The following is a 21,255-nucleotide window of genomic DNA, read 5'->3' on the forward strand; positions in this document are numbered from 1 at the left end:
CTTATAAGGTGCAATTACCAGAGAATCTTTTAGCAGTGCATAATGTGTTTCACGTATCTCAGTTGAAGAAATGTCTTCGAGTCCCCGAGCAAGTAGTTGAGGTTTCAGATGTTAACCTTGAAACTGATCTAACTTACTCTGAATATCCTATTCGGATTCTGTATAAAAAGATCGGGTCACACGAAGAAAGATTGTCAAGATCTACAAAATACAATGGAACCAACACTCTAAAGATGAGACTACATGGGAATCAGAAGACTATCTAATGGAACATTTTCCTCAGTTTTTAGATTCCTGTAAATCTTAGGCCTTGTGTATTTTTTCTTTGATGTAGATCAACAGGGGCACGCCCTGCCTTATAAGAACAAATGTGGAATAAGATCGTGACACATTTCCTTTTCCATTACTTAGCCTTGAATTTTCATCTCGGGACGAGATTCCTTTTTAGGGGGAAGGATGTACTGGTGTTATGGGAACTAAAACCTTGGCGTGTCATCATATGCATCGACATCATCTTGCTTGATACACCTAGAATGCATTTTACTAGGTCCAAAATTTCAATTGAAACCCTATAACAACCCCAAAAGTGGAATTCGACATCCAATAAGAATTTGCTAAAAGTCCATATACCAAAGTTGTAGAGCTTGAGAAACTAAACAACTTTCATGTGTAGAGATTTCCATGTTCTATAGGAAAAGTTGGAGTAATTTGCAAGAATTTAGTTGTGGACATAGGGTTGATTTGCTGAAAATAATATCCACTAGCTAAATTTAGACATTTGCAACTTTTAATCTATAAACAATTTGGAGGTGGTAACTGTAGCAAAGTTGAAGTGTTGCATTACGATTACAAAGTTACATGAGCAACCTATCTCAAGAACCATATGGAACTGGGTAAAAACTGTGTCCAAAGATGGGATGCCCGATATGGGAATTTCACACTTAGTAAAAAAAATTGAAGCTGAGTTTCAGTGCATTTTGTCAACTTTGGAGCACTATAAGTTCTAAATTCATAGAGCTATAGATTATGGTCACTATATCAAACTTGTAGAATGATTATAGGAGAACAACCTTTGTTATGTGTCAAAGCCCTAAAACCATGTGCTTCTAGGAGTAAAAGTGATGCAAAGAAGGGCTACTATATTTCTGAATTTTCAGATGGTGAATAGTGCCTAAGTCTGAATTTCAGAGTTTGTAACTAACTTTGGAGCTTCCACAAACTTTGGAGCTTCCTTGTGGATAATGCATTAAGCTTTGGGGTGTGGTTTTTATAGAAGAATTGAAGACCATATACTGGTGAACAAATCTCCTTGAGTAGATTAGGTTTGATGATGCATGGAAAGTGAAGTAAAAGCTTGAGTTCTGGAATGTAAAGTGTATTTTGTAAAAGTCTTCCGCTCTATCTCCAATGTGTGTGTCAAATGTGATTACTGCAATATACTTGTTATGTGGGAGATCCTTGGAATGATGAGTTCAAGTTGATGAACTCGATAGCCTTGTTAAGTTACCTAGTACACATGCATAGCAATCTGAGGCCATTAAGGCAAAGATTATCTCCCTACTGCCACAACAAAGATATGGGAGCATCATCACCATTCTTCACAACATGGAGGACTTGAGTACAATGACCCCGACAATTGTGATCGAAAAGATTGTGGCGTTTAAAATGTTGTGAAAGATGGGTTAAGAGGAGCCAACTTCTTCAAGACCATATGCTTTTGCATGTGAGGAAAAGAAAGGCAAGAAGAAGGCTCCCATTCCAAGATCCTAAAGTGAAGAAGAGGGAGAAGAAGAATGTGATGATGATGAAGATGATCAACCCTGAACATCATCCTCCGAGGACAAAGAAACAATCCGACGCATTGGAAAGGTAACGTGGATGATTCACAAGATTAATCTAATGGTTGTGCTGTAAAGCCCAAAAATTTGGATTAGAGAAAAATAATGATATAAATAAATATAATTATGTTAGGATTTTGGGAATTTTACCTTGAAACCTTTGGAGATTTATTAATTCCCTTCCATTTTCATAATCAATTAATGGAGTAAAATTAGTCAATTAACCCATAAATAAATAAAGAAATGTGCATCTCATGCTGGGATTTTTGAGTAATGCATTTAATCTAAAAGAGAAACCCTAGTGTGAATTTGAATTCAAATTTTTTGAATTTAAGTGGAAAACAAAACAGAAATGATAAAAGAATTAAAAGAATGGAAAAGTAATAACTATAATAATAAATAATATTATTATAAATAGTAGAATCTATATTTGCATTAGGTTTATATTTGAGAATGGAAATTTGAAATTCAAAACAGAAAATTGAAACATGTTTGAATTTGGAATAGGAATTTGAAAATTTGAAAGAAATAGAAAAGGAAAAGAAAAAGCCTCAGCTGGGCTGGTTTTCCTCCTCCAACCCAATACCATCTCTACTTCCGCACAACCCAACTATGGGTTTTGGCGCTGACGTGCGGCCCCACATGATAGCCCCACACCTCCTGTCTGCGCCTTGGCCGTGTCGCGCCGACTTGTGGGCCCGCCTCGTCGGCCACTTAGCCCACGCCCACGCGGACTCGTCCCTGGTGCTAATGACGCATGGGGCCCGGCCGTCAGTCCCTCCCGTTCAACACACGCACCATCTCGCTGATGGGTGGGGCCGTGTTCTCAGACGTCTTCTTCCCAATGACGATCGTAACAAACCAAGTGTGATTCTGGGAAATTCGATGGGATTAGTCGCGATATGGTTATGGCCGAGGCATGGATTTCCTAATCTGCTCCTCTCGTCTATTTAACCCAAGCATCACAGCTACCTTGACCCATAAAACCCCTCACCACCAAGCGCGGTGAGAAGAGAAAACAGGGAGGGGGAGTTGTCGCGAGAGAACTTCGTGTTGCCGTCGACCAGGTCTTCGGCGATGTGCGCAGTGCCTTCTCCAGGCTAGAGGAAGGGTGTTCGTGGCCGCGACACACAGAATTTGCCACCAACACCGCCGCAATTCCTCACCGTCGATCTGGGCGCCGCCGCCGGCCGCTGCGTCGCGTGGTCAGAGCCTCTGCGCCATGATTTCGGTGAGACCCTCTCACTTTTCGATTTTGGCATCCTTCTCGGGTCGTTACTCGCCCTTCGATTTGGGTTTAGGGTCACCGTGGCCGTGGATTGGTGGCCGCCGACGATGTCGCGCCGTGGGTTGGGTGGCGGCGCCACTGTTTCCCAGGTGTGGGAGGACGTAGCACCTGTGTCGTTGATCGGCCAGTGGACATCTATGATTAGATTGGACCGTGTGCGTCCCTAGGCCACAGAAATCCCAGCGGACGGCCAAGATTAAAAGTCGTGTACCCCTTCATCGATATAGAATCCTGACCATGGATCGCTTGATCGACAGCTCGGGACGCGTACCACTTCATTGAATAAGATGTGTTAATCTAGGCCGTCGGAATCTGATCGTGTGGCTGTGGCGCACCCATACCCTTTCGGCCACGGGCTTTTCCATAAGAGACCCCGAGAAAAGAATGTAATACTCCGCCATCCAAACATGTGTTGTGAGTATTACGCATAGGTCCTGGTATTTGTAGATTTGACCCTGGAGAATTCCAGAATTGTGGCCACAGCCCAGGGCTTTAGGAAAATGAGTAAAATTATGAAAGAAAAGGACTTCTAGTATAAAAATAATTCTAGAAACTTGTTTAATTCATATTTAATTCATCTTGACTCCTTTTCGATCCACACCAGTTGCATTAAATTCATATTAATATTGTTTATCATGTGGTAACCTTGTTTTATCATGGAATATAGATTAAAATTATACACTTAATTTATTCTATATTAAACACCTAAATCTTCAAAAAAAATCATAACTCCTTAACTGTAACTCTGATTTTAGTGGTTCTCGAACCTAGGATTTAGTTACGATGCGTAGAATATTATTATGTAGTTTGTTCTTATGTTTGGTGTGATATTAATTTTGTCTATACCATGTTTGTTTGTATTGGTACAACTAGCAACGAGGTTACAAGACACTTGAAGAGCAAGCTGGTACCTAGGAATCTCGAGTCCAAGGCAAGTTGTGCCCTTGATCACTTTTCTCTACCTAATAATGTTTCTATTAATCACTGTGACATGCTCAGATTAATTTGATGGGACCTAATATGTTTCCCTAGCATTATTTATCCCCCAACTTGCAAACAGATGAATTATTGGGTAAATTTGCTATTGCTCTACCTGGTTTTGGGAAACTAATGTTTTACTATGATCATGTTCCAATTATGTTTTTGTTTAATTATTGTTCATGATAAGATCATATTGTTAATTGGAACATTGAGAACCACCCGGGAAAATAGTGCTACCACAAGGGCAGAATTGGACGCCCTTGGCCAAGTAATTAGAAAAGCTAGGGAGAGATTATCTTACCCGAAAAGGGCAAGCGGGGAGGTGTCGCTGCTAGAGTATAGGGAGGTCCTCAGGTCGAACTATATGTAAAGCTTTTCGGACGGGGGATTCCTACGCTTTCTTCTTCTTGAATCCGTAGCGGGTTTTCTCGACGAACTAGTGGAACTTTAGAAAGGCCTCGTAGTGCTACCCTGCCTCGCTTCCTTGGTAGAGGTGTATGGGGTCCGTACAACCCCGTGGCAAATGGGTAACACAATTTGTGGGTAAAGATGTGCAACCTCTGCAGAGTGTAAAACTGGTATATCAGCCGTGCTCACGGTCATGAGCAGCTCGGACACTCACATGATTAACTTATGGAATTAAACTTAATTTGTCATATGCATTGCATTATGGGTGTTGTTACTAATTTTGATCTCTTATTTAATTGGGTCAATATCTACTTATACCTAGTAACTGCTAATAAAATTTTGACCAACTATAAAACAATGCTAAGCTTTAACCATCCTCTTTGGTAAGCCTTACACTTCACATGAGCTCCCACCTTTGGCGAGTTCATGCACATTATTCTCCACCACTTGTTGAGCGATGAATGTATGTGAGCTTACCCTTGCTGTACTCACATCCCCTAGTTCAAGAACAGGTACCACTAGATGAGGCGCATGAAGGATGCTATGATCAGTTCGTGAGTGGTCTAGGTCGTCATGTTCCAGTCAACTTTGGTTGCTGGATCGTTGTCTTCGTATGATGTAATTATTTAACTATTTTGTATAGAACTCCATTATATATTAAATATGTGACATTCGTTTTTGTACCATGAGTCATCATATGTGTGAGACTTGATCCTAGCACACTTGGTGATTATTTCACGCCAGGGTTTTGGACCCCTAAAATCCTGGTGTGACAGAAGTGGTATCGGAGGAATGTTGACTATAGGACGTAACCTAGATACAAACTGGATAACCCTTACTTACTTACCTTTGCTACTCTGATTATTTCTAAACTTTTCTTAATCTTTTCTCATCTATTGCTACCTCACTCTGATTATTCTTATCTTTTCACTTATAAAGACAAAAGTGAATTTCACACTTTGAAATCCTGTACCTAAAGTGACTTTTAGGAATAGGAGACCCAACCTTAGGAACAAAAACAAAACTATTTTTGGTAAGTATCTATACACTTGAATGTTTGTTCTTATGATGACTCCTTGATTCAGTTCTTTGATTCAGTGTGATTAGCTGTGGATTAATGTCCATAATTGCATCTGTATATACACATAGGCATAAAAATGTGTTTATAAGATATCTAACCAACCTATTGTTAAAAAAATCCATTCCAAACCAACATCAAACAAGATCTAGACCTACTTAATGTAGTCTATCCCACTCATAATTATTTAACCTAGATGTCATAACTTTGATGGAAACACTAAGACCCAAGAAGGAATACAACATCATAGTCAAGGAAGGATAGGCGTCAAAGAACATCTTCGGACAAGACAAGAGCCACCACCCAGGATAGGAATTTTCCTTACCTAATCTTCTTTTATCCTACCCTTCTCCAATCTTACCCATTAGCAAAAATACAATATGCCCATGATTGTTTAGCCACTTGCTTACCTGTATTAGAAACTTTAAAAAAAACTTTAGATCTTGAAAATAATTAGAAACTAAAAGCTAAAACCTTCTATATCCCTTTTCTACTAATCTCGAGGACGAGATTTCTTTTAAGGGGGTAGGATTTGTAAAGCCCAAAAATTTGGATTAGAAAAAAATAATGATATAAATAAATAAATAAATAAAATTATGTTAGGATTTTGGGAATTTTACCTTGAAACCTTCGGAGATTTATTAATTCCCTTCCATTTTCATAATCAATTAATGGAGTAAAATTAGTCAATTAACCCATAAATAAATAAACAAATGTGCATCTCATGCTGGGATTTTGAGTAATGCATTTAATCTAAAAGAGAAACCCTAGTGTGAATTTGAATTCAATTTTTTTTACTTTAAGTGGAAAAACAAAACACAAATGATAAAAGAATTAAAAGAATGGAAAAGTAATAACTATAATAATAAATAATAATATTATAAATAGTAGAATCTATATTCACATTAGGTTTATATTTGAGAATGGGAATTTCAAATTCAAAACAGAAAGTTGAAACAGGTTTGAATTTGGAATAGGAATTTGAAAGAAATGGAAAAGGAAAAGGAAAAGGAAAAGAAAAAGCCTTAGCTAGGCTGGTTTTCCTCCCTCCGGCCCAATACCATCTCTACTTCCGCACCTCCCAACTATGGGTTTTGGCGCTAACGTGCGGGCCCCACGTGACAGCCCACACCTCCTGTCCGCGTCCTGGCTGTGTCGCGCCGACTTGTGGGCCCGCCCCGTCGGCCACTCAGCCCACGCCCACACGGACTCGACCCTGGTGCCAATGATGCATGGTGCCCGACCGCCAGCCCCTCCTCTTCCGTGCACGCACCGTCTCGCTGATGGGTGGGGCCATGTTGTCAGTCGTCTTCTTCCCAATGTCGACCGTAATAAACCAAGTGTGATTCTTGGAAATCCGATGGGATTCGTCTCGGTATGGTTATGGCCGAGGCATGGATTTCCTAATCCGCTCCTCTCGTCTATTTAACCCAAGCATCACGGCTACCTTGACCCATAATACGCCTCGCCACCAAGCGCCGTGAGAAGAGAAAACATGGAGGGGGAATCGCCGCGAGTGAACTTCGAGTCACCGTCGACCAGGCCTTTGGCGTTGTGCGCAGTGCCTTCTCTAGGCCAGAGGAAGGGTGTTTGTGGCCGCGACATACGGAATTTGCCACCAACACCGCCGCAATTCCTCACCGTCGATCAAGGCGCCGCTGCGCCGCGTGGTCAGAGCCTCTGTGCCACGATTTTGGTGAGACCCTCTCACTTTTTGATTTCGTCGTCCTTCTCAGGTCATTATGCGCACTTCGATTTGGGTTTAGGGTCACCGTGGCCGTGGATTGGTGGCCGCCTGTGATGTCGCGCTGTGGGTTGGGTGGCAGCGCCACTGTTTCTCGGGTGCGGGAGGAAGTAGCTCATGTGCCATTGATCGGCCAGTGGACGTGTGTGATTAGATTGGACCATGGGCGTCCCTGGGCCATAGAAATCCCAGCGGACGGCCAGGATTAAAAGCCATGTACCCCTTTGTCCATATAGAATCCCGACCATGGATCGCTTGATCGATGGCTCGGGATGCGTATCGCATCATTGAATAAGATGTGTTAATCTGGGCCGTCGGAATCTGATCGTGTGGTTGTGGCGCACCCATACCCTTTCGGTCACGGGCTTTTGCATAAGAGACCCCGAGAAAAGAATGTAATACTCCGCCTTCCACACATGTGTTGTGAGTATTACGCATAGGTCCTGGTATTTGTAGATTTGACCTTGGAGAATTCCAAAATTGTGGCCGCGGTCCAGGGCTTAAAGAAAATGAGTAAAATTATGATAGAAAACGATTTCTAGTATAAAAATAATTATATAAACTTGTTTAATTCATATTTAATTCATCTTGACTCCTTTTTGATCCATTCCAGTTGCATTAAATTTATATTAATATTGTTTATCATGTGGTAACCTTGTTTTATCATGGAATATAGATTAAAATTATAAACTTAATTTATTCTATATTAAACACCTAAATCTTTAAAAATCATAACTCTTTAACCGTAACTCCGATTTTAGTGGTTCTCGAATCTAGGATCTAGTTACGATGCGTAGAATATTATTATGCAGTTTGTTTTTATGTTTGGTGTGATGTTAATTTTGTCTATACCATGTTTGTTTGTATTGCTATGACTAGCAGCAAGGTTATGAGACACTTGAAGAGCAAGCTGGTACCTAGGAATCTCGAGTCCAAGGTAAGTTGTGCCCTTGATCACTTTTCTCTACCTAATAATGTTCCTATTAATCACTATGACATGCTCAGGTTAATTTGATGTGACCTAATAGTTTTCCCTAGCATTGTTTATCCCCCACCTTGCAAACAGATGAATTATTGGGTAGAATTGCTATTGCTCTATCTGTTTTTGGAAAACTAATGTTTTACTATGATCATGTTCCAATTATGTTTTTGTTTAATTATTGTTCATGATAAGATCATATTGTTAATTGAAACATTGAGAACCACCAGGGAAAACAATGCTACCACAAGGGTGGAATGGGGCGCCCTTGGCCAAGTAATTAGGAAAGCTAGAGAGGCATTACCTTACCCAGAAGGGGCAAGCGCAGAGGCGTCGCTGCTAGAGTATAGGGAGGTCCTCGGGTCGAACTATCTGTAAAGCTTTTTGGACGGGGGATTCCTATGCTTCCTTCTTCCTGAATCCGTAGGGGGTTTTCTTGAACTAGTGGAACTTTGGAAAGGCCTTGTAGTGCTATCCTGCCTCGCTTCCTTGGTAGAGGTGTATGGGGTCCGTACAACCCTGTGGAAAATGGGTAACACGACTTGTGGGTAAAGAAGTGCAGCCTCTGCAGAGTGTAAAACTGGTATATCAGTCGTGCTCACGGTCATGAGCAGCTCAGACACTCATATGATTAACTTATAGAATTAAACTTAATTTGTCATATGCATTGCATTGTGGGTGTTGTTACTAATTTTGATCTCTTATTTAATTGGGCCGGCATCTACTTATAGCTAGTAACTGATAATAAAATTTTGACCAACTTTAAAAGCAATGCTCAGCTTTAACCATCTTCTTTATTAAGCCTTACACTTCACATGAGCTCCCACCTTTGACGAGTTCATGCACATTATTCCTCACAACTTGTTGAGCGATGAACGTATGTGAGCTCACCCTTGCTGTACTCACATCCCCCAAGGTCAAGAACATGTACCACTGAATGAGGCGCATGAAGGATGCTGTGATGAGTTCGTGAGTGGTCTAGACCGTCGTCTCCTAGTCAACTTTGGTTGCTGGATCGTTGTCTTCGTATGATGTATTTATTTAACTATTTTGTATAGAACTCCATTATATATTAAAGATGTGACATTCGTTTCTGTAACATGAGTCATCATATGTGTGAGACTTGATCCTAGCACACTTGGTGATTATTTCGCGCTCGGGTTTTGGACCCCTAAAATCCGGGTGGGACATGTGCCCCTGCAAGTCGAGGATCTTCTCTTTAACATTGACAAGAAAAAAGCAAAGAAAGAGAGGAAGATTCACATGCAGGGAGAAGGGCCACTCCAGGGACAACTATCCAAATATGACCAAACCCACAAAGAGGAGGAGCAAAGGCAAGGCACTTACAAGTGTCAAAACTTGGGATGACTCCTCAAGCAAAGATGAACTTCCAAGGACACACAACCACCACTCTTAATCACGCTCTTTACGGTCATCGCACAAATGCCTTATGGCAAGAGGTAAAACAAGTATCCCATCCTCTAGTGATGAATGTGATGATGAAATAAGGTGATTTGAGGGTGCCGCTAAATGTTTTGAGGATGTCTGCACTAAACAAAAGGCTCAACTTAAAACTTTGAAAAATAAGTTGATTAGCTCTCAAATGATTATAAATGTTTGCTAGAAAAATTTGAAACATTTGCAAATTTGAATTGTGAGCTAACAACTAAAATTGAGCAATTTTAGTCTAATGCTCCATCTCAACTACCAATGATAGCCTTATCAAAAATAATAAAAAGTTTAAGGCTAGTTAGCAAGCTCTCAAGAAGCTATTGAAAACTTGCTAGAGAAAATGTAAATTCTTAGAATATACAATAATGAGCTAACTACTAAGCTAGAAAACATCGGTAGCACCCAGGAACATCTTTAATTGAAAATTTTGAAATCATTAAGAAAGATGCTTCTACTTCTTCCTTTGATTTAATTAATGATTCTAATCCCTGCAATCAAGTTCTTGTTAAGAATGTTGTTATAGAAACATGTTCAGATGAGACTGCTATAGAGAATGAACAATTAAAGCAAGAGGTGGCTCGCATTAGCAAGGCCTTGTATGACAAGAAAGCCAAAGCCAAACAAATCCAACCTTCTCAAAATAACACCACTGCAAAACCAAAGCCAAACAAATCCAACCTTCTCAGGATAACACCACTGCGGGAGTGAACAAGCCTGTGGAGGGAAAACTGTGATTTGTAGGCTATGCCACAAGGAAGGCCACAAGTCTTACCAATGCAAGGCAAAGACCAGGGATAAGCAAAAGCAAGAGCTAAAGCCAATGAACAAAATCTCCAACACCTACATCAACAAGATGGACAAAAAGGCCGCTACACCATATTTGATCAAGAAGAAAAGGAATGGAAAGTGATAGCAATCAAGGCTAACAAGCAAGCCAACAAAGGAAAGGGGCCAAACGCATCTGGGTGCCAAAGGAATTATCTTAATCATGAAAAGCACTAAGAAGGTTTGGATCCCAAGAGGGAAGTGAGAAGTCTGAAGGACTTCGGGAAATTTGGAGACTTGGCAAAATTGGGATGTATATCATGAGATGCATCATATTGGATCAAGTCCATTGACAAGTGGGTTAGTGAATACTTTGGACCCAAATTCTCCACCCATGACTAAGGTAACTAGATTTATTAGATTTCTTTATTTTTAGATATGAGTATCTATTTTCTTATATCTAGTTTTACCTTACATGCCTAGTTTTTACATGTGGTATTTACTTTTGATTATAATTGCATGCATACTAGGTCAATCATATGGTAGAAATGCTTGTTTTCAATTCATATTGTTGTGAAAACGTACATGGTTTAAAATGTTTAGTTAAGCATGGCACATAGCTTATTTAACATTCCTAAGTAAATGACACTAATGCTTCAAAGTTTATATCCTACTAGTGGTATTCTCCAAATGGTGTCATTTTGACTTATATGTGCCAATGCTCGGATTATAGATAATTTGCCCCTCTTGATATCAAAATCAAAGTGCAAATCTCCTACAAGTATTCAAAACTTGTTTAAACACTTTCAATGCGAGGTTACTCTAAAATCTAAGTCTTTGAGACTAATACTTGTTTTCAAGTCTATTATGTGTAGTAGTTTCATTGAAGGAAAATGGAGTCCCCGAAGAAAGACAGTAAGCTTCCACTACAAATCTACAAGAATTTTCAATTCGTTCCACAAGTGGTTTCATTCCACAATTGGTATCATTTACATGTCTTCTCCAAAATTTGATTGTACTATATTACAAATCTTATGCTTCCCGTGTTGCTATAAATGCATATGTTGTAAAAATATATCTTTTATCTATGCATAGGGGAATTAGTCTAATCAATCATGTTTTGTCCCTTTATTTCTCATGTGCTTTTCATAAGTAGAGGCTCTCCTACAGGGGGAGTATATCTTCATCTATGACAAAGGGGTAGAGTATTCTTTCAAAGGGGGACAACACTCATTTAGGGGGGGTAAGAATTTAGAGCTACAAGTAGTAAATCCTTTAGAGGGCAAGTATTTTTGCTTCCTATATGCTTTTAATGTCTTCCTTTTCGGTCTTTAATTCCAAAGGGGGAGAAGTTTTAGGGACCAAAGCAACTCAAAATATATCAAACACTAAACACCACCCAATTTCAAAATTTTAAAATCTTGATCTTACAAGTGGTTTTGGTTCTACAATTATCTTTGGTCTAAAATAGGAATTATGTGGATTATGGAGTTAGGGGAGGCTTAAGTCCATAATCTCACATTGTGAGGACATTCATGCTTCCTAGCAAGTAGATTGCATATTTTCATGAAAATTTTTGTTATATTTGCTTGCTTTGGTTGTGTTGTCATCAATCACCAAAAGGGGGAGATTGTAAGGAAAATGGACCCTGGCCCATTTGACCAAATGATTTTGGTGTTTGATGATCAACATAACCTTGTGGACTAATATTTCTCAAGTGATTGTGTGTTGTAGTTCACAGGATGCGAAGTGGATTGGACTGAGGCTCTAAGGATGCAACACCTCAAAGAAGACATTATAATACCTATAGAAGACATTACAAAGTCATATTGAAGACACTTTATTCATGTTAAGAGTCCAACACATCAAGAATTAGAAGTCGAATGCAAAGCCACAAAACAAAAGTGAAGTTGACAAAGTTGAGAGGAAGGGTTGACTGAATTGGAAGTGTTTCACAATATAAAATCTACTGAAACTGACATGGCTTCAACTCTGAGATATAGATAATTTTATAAGCTTTCCAGAAAGTTCAAGATCATCAAAATCAGAGATCGAAGCTAAAAGTTATGCCCACAATACAAAGTTGGAATTGCTGAAAAAAACTGCAGCAGGATAGGAGCTGGTTCATCGGACTGTCTGGTGTGCCAAATTTGCTCAAAATTGTATGGCTTCAACTCCGGGATGTAGATAATTTAATAAGCTTCCCAAAAAGTACAAGATCATCGAAATCAGAGTTCGGAGCTAAAAGTTATGGCCAAAATAAGACAAGCAAGCATGGGATGTCCGGTGCACAACGGATTGTCCGGTGTCCCATGTCCGGTGTGCCATCTTCAGAAGCTCTAACGACTACCTTTAACGGCTAATATATGTGGCATGCCGGTGCACCACCGGACAGTCTGATGCACCTGTCCGGTGCGCCGCAGAAAACTGCAGAACTGCTTTCCAACAACTATATTTGAGTTGGGGCCTATATATAATTCATCCAACCGGCCATTTTGATGTACGGGAGCCCAAGCAACATACCAACACATGTTATATACATTTCCAGGTGCTCAAACATCCAAGTGCTTAATAGAATCACTCGGTGATTAGCGTATGTGCTTTGCGAAGTGCTTAGTTTAGTTAGCCCGCTTATGCGCTTGCTCTAGGTTGTTCCTAGTAAGTTGAGTGAGTTTAGAAAAACCCACAAAACCCATCGGCTCTAGTGTGAGCCATTGTAATATTGTACCGATTGGGGTGAGAGTCTTGAGAGACTTTGACAACCCAGTTTGTGTCACGGCCGCCACCGTGGACTGGAGGGAACGAGGCCCGCGGTGTTTCGGCCAGAAGCTCGATAGTGGAGACGACGAGGAGCGTCCGAGAGGAGCCAGAAGCGGTGCACCGCTTGCGCGTGGAGAAGGCCCGCGACTCTCTACGGAGTTACTCGACCGAGGTGCTTGGCCCTCGTGTGGGCTACCCTTTGCGTAGGGGCACCAACGAGGATTAGTCGGAACATTGTGTGGTTTCGGACATCTCGGTAAAAATACTGTCGTTGTCAACAAGAGTTTGCATCTCTACCCTTGCTCTTTACCTTCCACATTTACATTAAGTACTTAAGTTTCAATATGTCTTCTCTAGTTAGAATATTTAGGATTGAAACTTAGGTTTTGCGGTAGAGATAGCAACACATAGACTAAACCTAGTTTACACATTCTAGATTGTTTATTTGCTTAGGTTTTGGTCTAGGGATTTATTTGTAGACTAGTTTAGAGATAGTTTTTAGAAGTCCTAATTCACCCCCCTCTTAGGCGTCACTGTTTCCTACACCGGTGTCATTTAGCTCAAGTCCTCTAAGTTGTGAAGAATGGTGATGATGCTCCCATATTTTCGTTGTGGTAAAAGGGAGATGATCGTCCTCACAATGTCCGCATCACCTAGCTTATTGGTTCCAATAGAACTAAGCTCATTAATGGTAAGATTCTAACAAGAATACATATCTCTAACAAGCTCATTTTCTTTAATTGTAAAAGAATTATACTCATTCAAGACTAGGCAATGTTTTTACTCACGGACATTAGATGTGCAGTCATGGAGCTCATGTAATTTTAGCCAAATCTCATTAGCAGTTTTCAAAGTAAACACTTGATTGAAAGTATCCATGCGAAGAGATTTATACAAACAGTTTTTAGCTCTAGCATCCAAATGAATTTCTTTTGTCATTCATGGTGAGCTTCTCGGGATTTTTGGGTGGTTTCATCCCGTCGTGTGTGGCTCTCCAAACACCTAGATCAATAGCTTCTAGGTAACAAGTCATTCTAGCATTATAATAAGGGAAATTAGTGTCTTGAAGTGTGGTGGCCTATGGGTATCTATCCCTTCCTCTAAAAGTGTCAGCTCGATTAGCGGTGAAGCTAAACATATTCCAAATGAGCCAAATCGGGCCATGATACCAATTGAAAAGAACACGAACACCTAAGAGGGGGTGAATTAGGACTTCTAAAAAAGTTCTCTAATCTAGGCCACAAATAAATCTCCTAAACAAAACTTATGCGAATAACTAAAGAAGAATGTGCAAACTAGGTTTTGTCTAAGTGTTGCTATCTGTATCGCTAAAGAGTTATGGAACCTAAGTTCCAATCCTAAATATTCTAAACTAAGAATAGAGAGATTGAAATTTAGTACTTAATGTAAATGCGGAAGCTAGAGAGCAAAGATAGAGATTGCAAACTCCCATGGACGTGTCGTTATTTTTACCAAGGTATCCATAACTGCACAAGGTCCTGATTAATCCTCATTGGTACCCCAATGCAAAGGGTAGCTCACACGAGGGCCAAGCACCATGGACAGGTAACTCCGTAGAGAGCCACGAGACTTCTCCACGCGCAAGTGGTGATTCGCTTCCAACTCCTCTCGAACGCTCCCTTCCGTCTCCACTATCAAGCTTCTGGTCGAATTGTTGTGGGTCTCGTTCCCTCCATTACACGGTGGCGCCCGCACGACAAACACGATTGGTGCGATCTTGCAAGAATCTCACTCCACTCTGTACAACGGCTTGTACAAGAGCCGAGGGTTTTGTGAGTTTTTCTAAACTCACCCAACTAACTAGAAACAACCTAGAGCAAGTGCATAAGCGGTCTAACTAACTAATGACGTTACAAAGCACCTACGCTAATCATTGAGTGATTTTATTAAGCACTTGGGTGTTTGAAGCCTTGGAGATGTGTATCACATGTGTTGGTATGTTGCATGGGCTTCCACGCCTTCAAATGGCTGGCTAGGGGGTATTTATAGAGCACCCATCCAATTCTATCCATTGGGGAAAGCTGCAGCTTTTCTGTCTGCAACGCACCGAACTGGTCCAGTGCACACCGGACTGCCTATCCGAATCCCCATGTCAGCTAGTCGTTGGCCTCTGACAATACTGTAGCTGGTCCGGTGTGCCACCCGCATGTGCCGCCACATCAAACGACCATTGGAAACTAGCCATTGGACCTCGGTTCGATGCACCACTGGACCGGTCTGGTTAGTCAGCTAGCCAAGAGCAGGTTTGCAGAGCTCTCTGCGTAACCAGTCCGGTGAACCAACCAACAACCTAGTCTTTGATTCTTCTAGCTTCTTTTCTTGGGCTTCTTTTGGTCTTGTGTCTTGGAGTTTTGCTGAGTACTTGTAAGTCTTCTAGGAGTCTTGTAGGTCTTCTTTTGAGGTGTTGCATCCTTATAGCTTTAGTCCAATCCACTTCGTATCTTGTGAATTATAAAACACAAACACTTGCAAAACATTAGTCCACCGGTTATGTTGATCATCAAACACCAAAATCACTTAGTCAAATGGGTCGGGTCCATTTTCCTTACACGGGTACGACAGTAAAAAAAATGGAACGAGGTATGTTGCTCACCTTCGTCCATTCGATAATGGCAACATGTTCCAAACAGTTATGAGACGAAGGTAGGGAAAGATGTCCCTAAATTTGGATTAAAGATGACACCAGGAATGGTAATGAATCACAATCCAAATGTTTATTCATAATTTATTTAGACCCTTAATTAATTTCAGTTCAAAAGTGAGTAGGAGTAGAGTCTAATCCTAATCCGATTCAACTTTATAGTGTGAGCCTGTTACCACCCATGGATGGTACTCTCTACTCCGATGGTGCTCCGTGGCGGCACAATTGGATAGGCGGTGGCGCTTCCTTGGCGGTGTGGCATGCTCCGTTCCATGACGGTGGTGCGGTGGCTTAGGTCAGTAAGATTTACGGTCTTCCTCCTAATCTCCATTGATTGGAGGCGAATCAGTTGAAGTTTCGTCGTCGTTTATGACCATTCCCGTTCCTTGTTTCTGGACAAAGTTTCCAGAACAGAGAAACACGGCCATGTTCCTCGTTTCAGGTTTTTCTAAGTATGGGACAACCAATCAATGACTCTGTACTTTCAATTACTATCGAATTCCGCGTGACACAAACCCTCGTTAACGAGCGAGAAGGATATGGGAGTAAGATACTATATAGCACTTTACATCGACTTGAGGACAGAGACCCACAGACAAGAAACTCTGATACAAAACACGTTATCCTACAATCTTGTAGCTTGGGTTGACAAGGTTGTCCAAGCCTGAGACGACTTGGATTGATTCGATGACATCTCCAACTTTGACGTCAGCCAGGTAGTCCTCATTCTCAGTTACATATCCAAATACTGCGTACCGCCCGTCCAATATATTGGCATTGCTTGGTGTTAGCTCACTCTCTTTCAAGAGCCAAAATACTTGGCTAGAAGCAGAATTGTCATCAAATTCCTGTCATGCAGTGAAGTTATCTCAGGTTAGAATACATTAGATACGATGCAGATCGTCTGCATATGCTGATATGTGCAATCTTGCATGTCTCTCTTACTTCTCTTGCCATAGCCATTGTTCCAAAAGCGTTGAAAGGGAGTTTTGTTTGAGCCTTGTAGCGACCAAGTTCCTGAAAATCGATCCCGTATGATGTAAGAACGGGCTTATTCAAATACAGCTGAATAAAAATAGAAGCGATGACGAAATCAAAGGGTTAAGAGAAAGGCTGCTTATACTCACTTCAAGTGTTTCACCATATACAGGCGCCTTATCACCATCAACCATAATTTCAAGAGGTACCGTACGGATTTTGCCGGTGCTGGGATCGATAAAGCCCTCAGCTGGCCCCTCTGGATCTCCAGTTTGAACAACAAAGCCATCAGCTGCATAAGAACCAACACAGTTCAGAGAAAGTTCACCGACCTCTAGGCACACTAGGTCATCTAAAACATTGAACATTTATAATGGCTAGATGGAGTGTAATGTTTATGAAATCTCCAGGAATGGACTCAGAATTGCAGGAATGCATATGCTACTTGCTTGAAATGAGTACATAGTATATACCACTTCCCCAAATAAAAATCACGTCTAATAAACTTGATGGTTATCAAATTGAAACATCGTAACAAATGGTGGATAATGCAAGAAAGGGACTGATTGTTAGGAAGGACCGAAATGTTGATTACCTCTTTGGATTTCCATGCCATCATAGAATTTCCGTTTGACAAGATCTACGAAGTTCCCAGCAGTCACAGGAGCATTATATCCATCCAGAACTATCCTAAATACACAGTCTTCCATGTTGGGATTGTCCTTAATCTTAACCTTCATATCCACAGTAGCTCTTCCTTTGAGAAGAGGCATGTTGCTGTACTCTTCTGGTATTTCAAAGGGAAAGCCATCGACCATGTCTTCTTCTACACTGCAGAAATGCAATGTCCCAGGAAGATCTCAGCTGCAGAGTCAATGACAAGGTATAAATGAGAAGAGCTGTTTCATAACAGTTCTTACAGCTATTTAGTTACAATTCTGTTCTCTAGCATTAGAGAGTTATTTGTTTAACAAGATTTTTTTCTCGATGAACAAGAATGTTATATTGACAGAGAAATTTCACGTGGTTTTCAGGAATAGGTTTCAGAACTATCGCTGCTTTCCATAACACTGGCATGAAAATGAACATGGTAATTTTGCTTAAAGGAGTAAGTTTACCCACGTTCCAACATACTGGAGAAGCTCTTTCTGCTTTGGAGCTACTGCATCCCTATTTCTGTCTTCCACAATTCTTTGAAGCTCCTCAAATCCAACAGCCAACTTATTCAACAACTCTTCTCCATTTGCTCTTTTTGGTTCAGCAAGGCCAGCAAGAATTAAGCTTCTCCCATTGTTCAGTGCTTTCGATGCTTGTCTGACATTCTAGCATTTAAAGGAAAATTCATAAGTTCCACAAAAGAGGTGTAAATCAAATTGATGACAGTTGGAACGGAATGGCAACTGCTTTCCGTAATCAAATGCATTTTCCATCATCTGATGAAACCTAGATAATGACTTACTCTTTCAACTGAATCCAAGGCTCTAACACCAGCAACCTTGAGGCTGTCAGTGATATCCTCCAGCGGCTTTTGAACTTCACGAATAGCTTTATTATCTATTGGTAAAGCATATCTCAATAAAGCACCTGGATCTTTAATGGGAGGTCCAGAGATAAGAACAGACACATCTGGAAGAACAGGTTCAAGAGAAGAAGCATAGGCCGGTGGTCCAAACGTTGGTGCACCAGTGATTAGTCCAACTGACAATGCAACAGAAATTGCACACTCTCTCCAGCTAAAGGAGTTTCTTTTCTGCAAGGTAGAAGGAAAACTTGAGAGATGTGACATATTAGTGCATTCTAAAAATCCAGTAGTAATCACAGTGCATATCCTTCGCATAAAGTACATTACATTGCTCAGAACATGCCAATGAATTGCATGCTCACTTTAGATGGGTGTTAATGTACTACTAATGAAAATAAGTTAGGAATACTGTACAGAATATATAACCTTACACATAAAAAGTTGAAGTGCATGAATAAAAAAAACTACAGTACTTTAGATAAGTAGTCTTACAGCTCAAATCTATGAGGGAAAACCCCAAGGCTGGCATTTTTCCCCTCTTATCACACGCAGTACCATTTCAATCAAGCCTAGTTCACATTTTATGATTTTCTTTTCCACCCTACTATTTTCGTGAGAGGTGATTGGAGGAAGTGGTAAAACATCAATTTTCCATTGGTTACACAGCTTCGCATCATTTTCACTCACTGCTCAACTCCACAACACAAACAGTTTCCAGACTATAGTTGCCAGAAAGCAAGAGGTCCAATATCCCGACACGAAGCACGGTGTTTGAGCCCAGTACGGGCCCGGCCCGGCCCCATGTTCACTAGGCATGGGTCCAGCTCGATCCGATGGTTGTGCAGTGCTTGGGCAGTTAACTAGGCACGCCAGACCAGAAAGGGCCGACCCGTTTTATATTAAATTTTTTATTAAATATTCTATAAATATACGCATAACTTATAAGGTAACATATCAGGTATAACCAGACCTATTGGTAAAACTTGTGAAACTTGTGCAACCAAGACACAAGCATGGAGATGGGTAACCTTTTTAAAATATTCTTTTTCAAAACAACCGTCCCACCTCTCCCTAGATATTTTTAAAAAGGTTCTCCCACCTCCATATACGTGTCTTTGTTGCATGGTTACACCAACAGGTCCGGTTACACCTGATATGTTGCCAACTTATAATTCATATGTGAACAATAGTTGTTTTAACTAGATGATTGTAGTGCACGTTCTTACCACCTTCATGACCTAGGTTCAATTCCCATGGTGGGCTTTTCATGCTTTTGTCGTGCTTCGCGCCGGTCCGATGGCCTGTCTGCCATTCTCGGACAGCCAGTGCGGCCTGCACACTGCCCGTTTACCTCACCGAGCCGAGCTTAAGTGGGCCATCTCTAAGTCGGGCCCATGCCGGGGGCGGCACATCTGACCTTCTATATTCTAGACATCATTAATCAAAACACTGAGCAACCCTGCAAATAGATCCTTCATATCCTGATTTAGAAAAATCTGAAACTTGTTACCAATATTCCCACAGGAAGCTCAAAAGTATCTTTTACCTGATATTACCCAACCACTAACTAACGAATGTAAACAATCTTCACTAGTTTACATATTCAACTAGAAACATTCTTCGCCAAGTTGACCTCACGGTTTCAATCAACAGACGGGATCAGCATGCCAGCATAGCTAGGCACCGGCATGCTTCACCTGCGTGGCCGAAGTTGCAATGCAGTACCAACGTGCCAACGAGCCACATTGCTAAACAACCATCGAAGCATATATTCCAGTTTCACACATACCAACACAAGAAGAGAAATGATAAGAAATGCAGCTGGAGTCCAGGAACCTGACCTCTCGTCCGGAGAGCGCGCAGCTAGTGACGGAGCGGCGGCCGCGGGTCGGTTGGGGCGGCAGCGACGGGCGGCTCCAGCAGTAGCGGGAGGAGGCGAGCGCCGCCGCCATGTAGTGGTGGTGGGGAAGTGGGGTGGTAGGGTTTGGACTTTGGAGGGAGCGGGGACGAGAGTGGGGACTGGGGAGACGGGAAGAGACGAGGCGCCGGTGGTGGAGGACGAGAACGAGTTGGTCCGTGCGGTGGTGGGTCGGTGAGGTGATAAGAGGGGGCGCCGGTGGCGAGCTAGGATTGGTGGTCTTGCCGCTGAGGTGGATAACGGCATGGATAAGGACTTGATTGGTTGTGGCCAAGCGGCCAAGCCCAAGGAAACAGGCTCGCCGGAAGCAAAGCGCCACAACTGTTTGGTGTGCTGGCAGCGGGTACAATATAGATACTACTATACGGTTCTTTACATATAAAACATATCTGAAACACAATTCAATACAAAGGGGTGTATCTAAAGACTTATGTCTTAATTAATGTTTCATACTCTTTATATTAAAAAATGATTGATCCATTGTGCATACATTGTCAAGTATATGTTGTTTTACATATCAAGTGCTCCTAGCTACTACCAGCCGTCGTGACTCCATCCGCACATGATCAATAAAACACGGCTGAATGCATACAAGGGAACAACGACATTGTTCCTTCCATCTTGAACGACGGGCAAGAGCCGTGGCTTGAGCAAGAGACGGTCCTTAGACTTTTTTTTGCAATTAGCTCCCTAGACACGACCTAAGACACACGTTATTTATTGGCTTTGTACATGCCCTAACCGACGTACCAGAATAAAACGCCGATTGTCGCGAGCTAGCCTCGTGACATAGGGCTTGCGCTAAATTTGAAGGGCTAGTCTATGAACCCTATTTTTCTTAAGAATTTTTATTTTTTTGAAAAAAAGAAATCAATGAGAAAA

At 41.3% G+C, this 21,255-nt stretch overlaps 1 protein-coding gene across 3 annotated transcripts; it reads right to left on the reverse strand.

Moving 5' to 3' along the window:
• Positions 1 to 16,333: 16,333 nt before the first annotated feature.
• LOC100285487 (peptidyl-prolyl cis-trans isomerase) lies at positions 16,334 to 20,526 on the reverse strand. 3 transcript variants are annotated; one of them, NR_182166.1, is made up of 7 exons: positions 20,297 to 20,526; positions 18,393 to 18,683; positions 18,056 to 18,255; positions 17,529 to 17,797; positions 17,083 to 17,225; positions 16,901 to 16,972; positions 16,334 to 16,803 (listed from the first exon to the last, which is right to left on the reverse strand). NR_182166.1 is itself a non-coding variant. In NM_001158380.2 (7 exons), exons 1-7 carry the CDS (start codon positions 20,405 to 20,407, stop codon positions 16,576 to 16,578), a joined length of 1,281 nt encoding a protein of 426 aa, NP_001151852.1. In that variant the 5' UTR covers positions 20,408 to 20,526; the 3' UTR covers positions 16,334 to 16,575. The 3 variants fall into 3 exon arrangements, 2 of the variants coding, with proteins under 2 accessions (NP_001151852.1, XP_008680115.1); NM_001158380.2 differs by having other exon boundaries at positions 17,529 to 17,764; XM_008681893.4 differs by lacking the exon at positions 20,297 to 20,526 and adding an exon at positions 19,682 to 20,218 and having other exon boundaries at positions 16,411 to 16,803; positions 17,529 to 17,764.
• Positions 20,527 to 21,255: the final 729 nt, after the last annotated feature.

The sequence above is a fragment of the Zea mays genome, chromosome 1, assembly GCF_902167145.1.
Source record: "Zea mays cultivar B73 chromosome 1, Zm-B73-REFERENCE-NAM-5.0, whole genome shotgun sequence".
In the NCBI taxonomy this organism is placed as follows: domain Eukaryota; kingdom Viridiplantae; phylum Streptophyta; class Magnoliopsida; order Poales; family Poaceae; genus Zea; species Zea mays.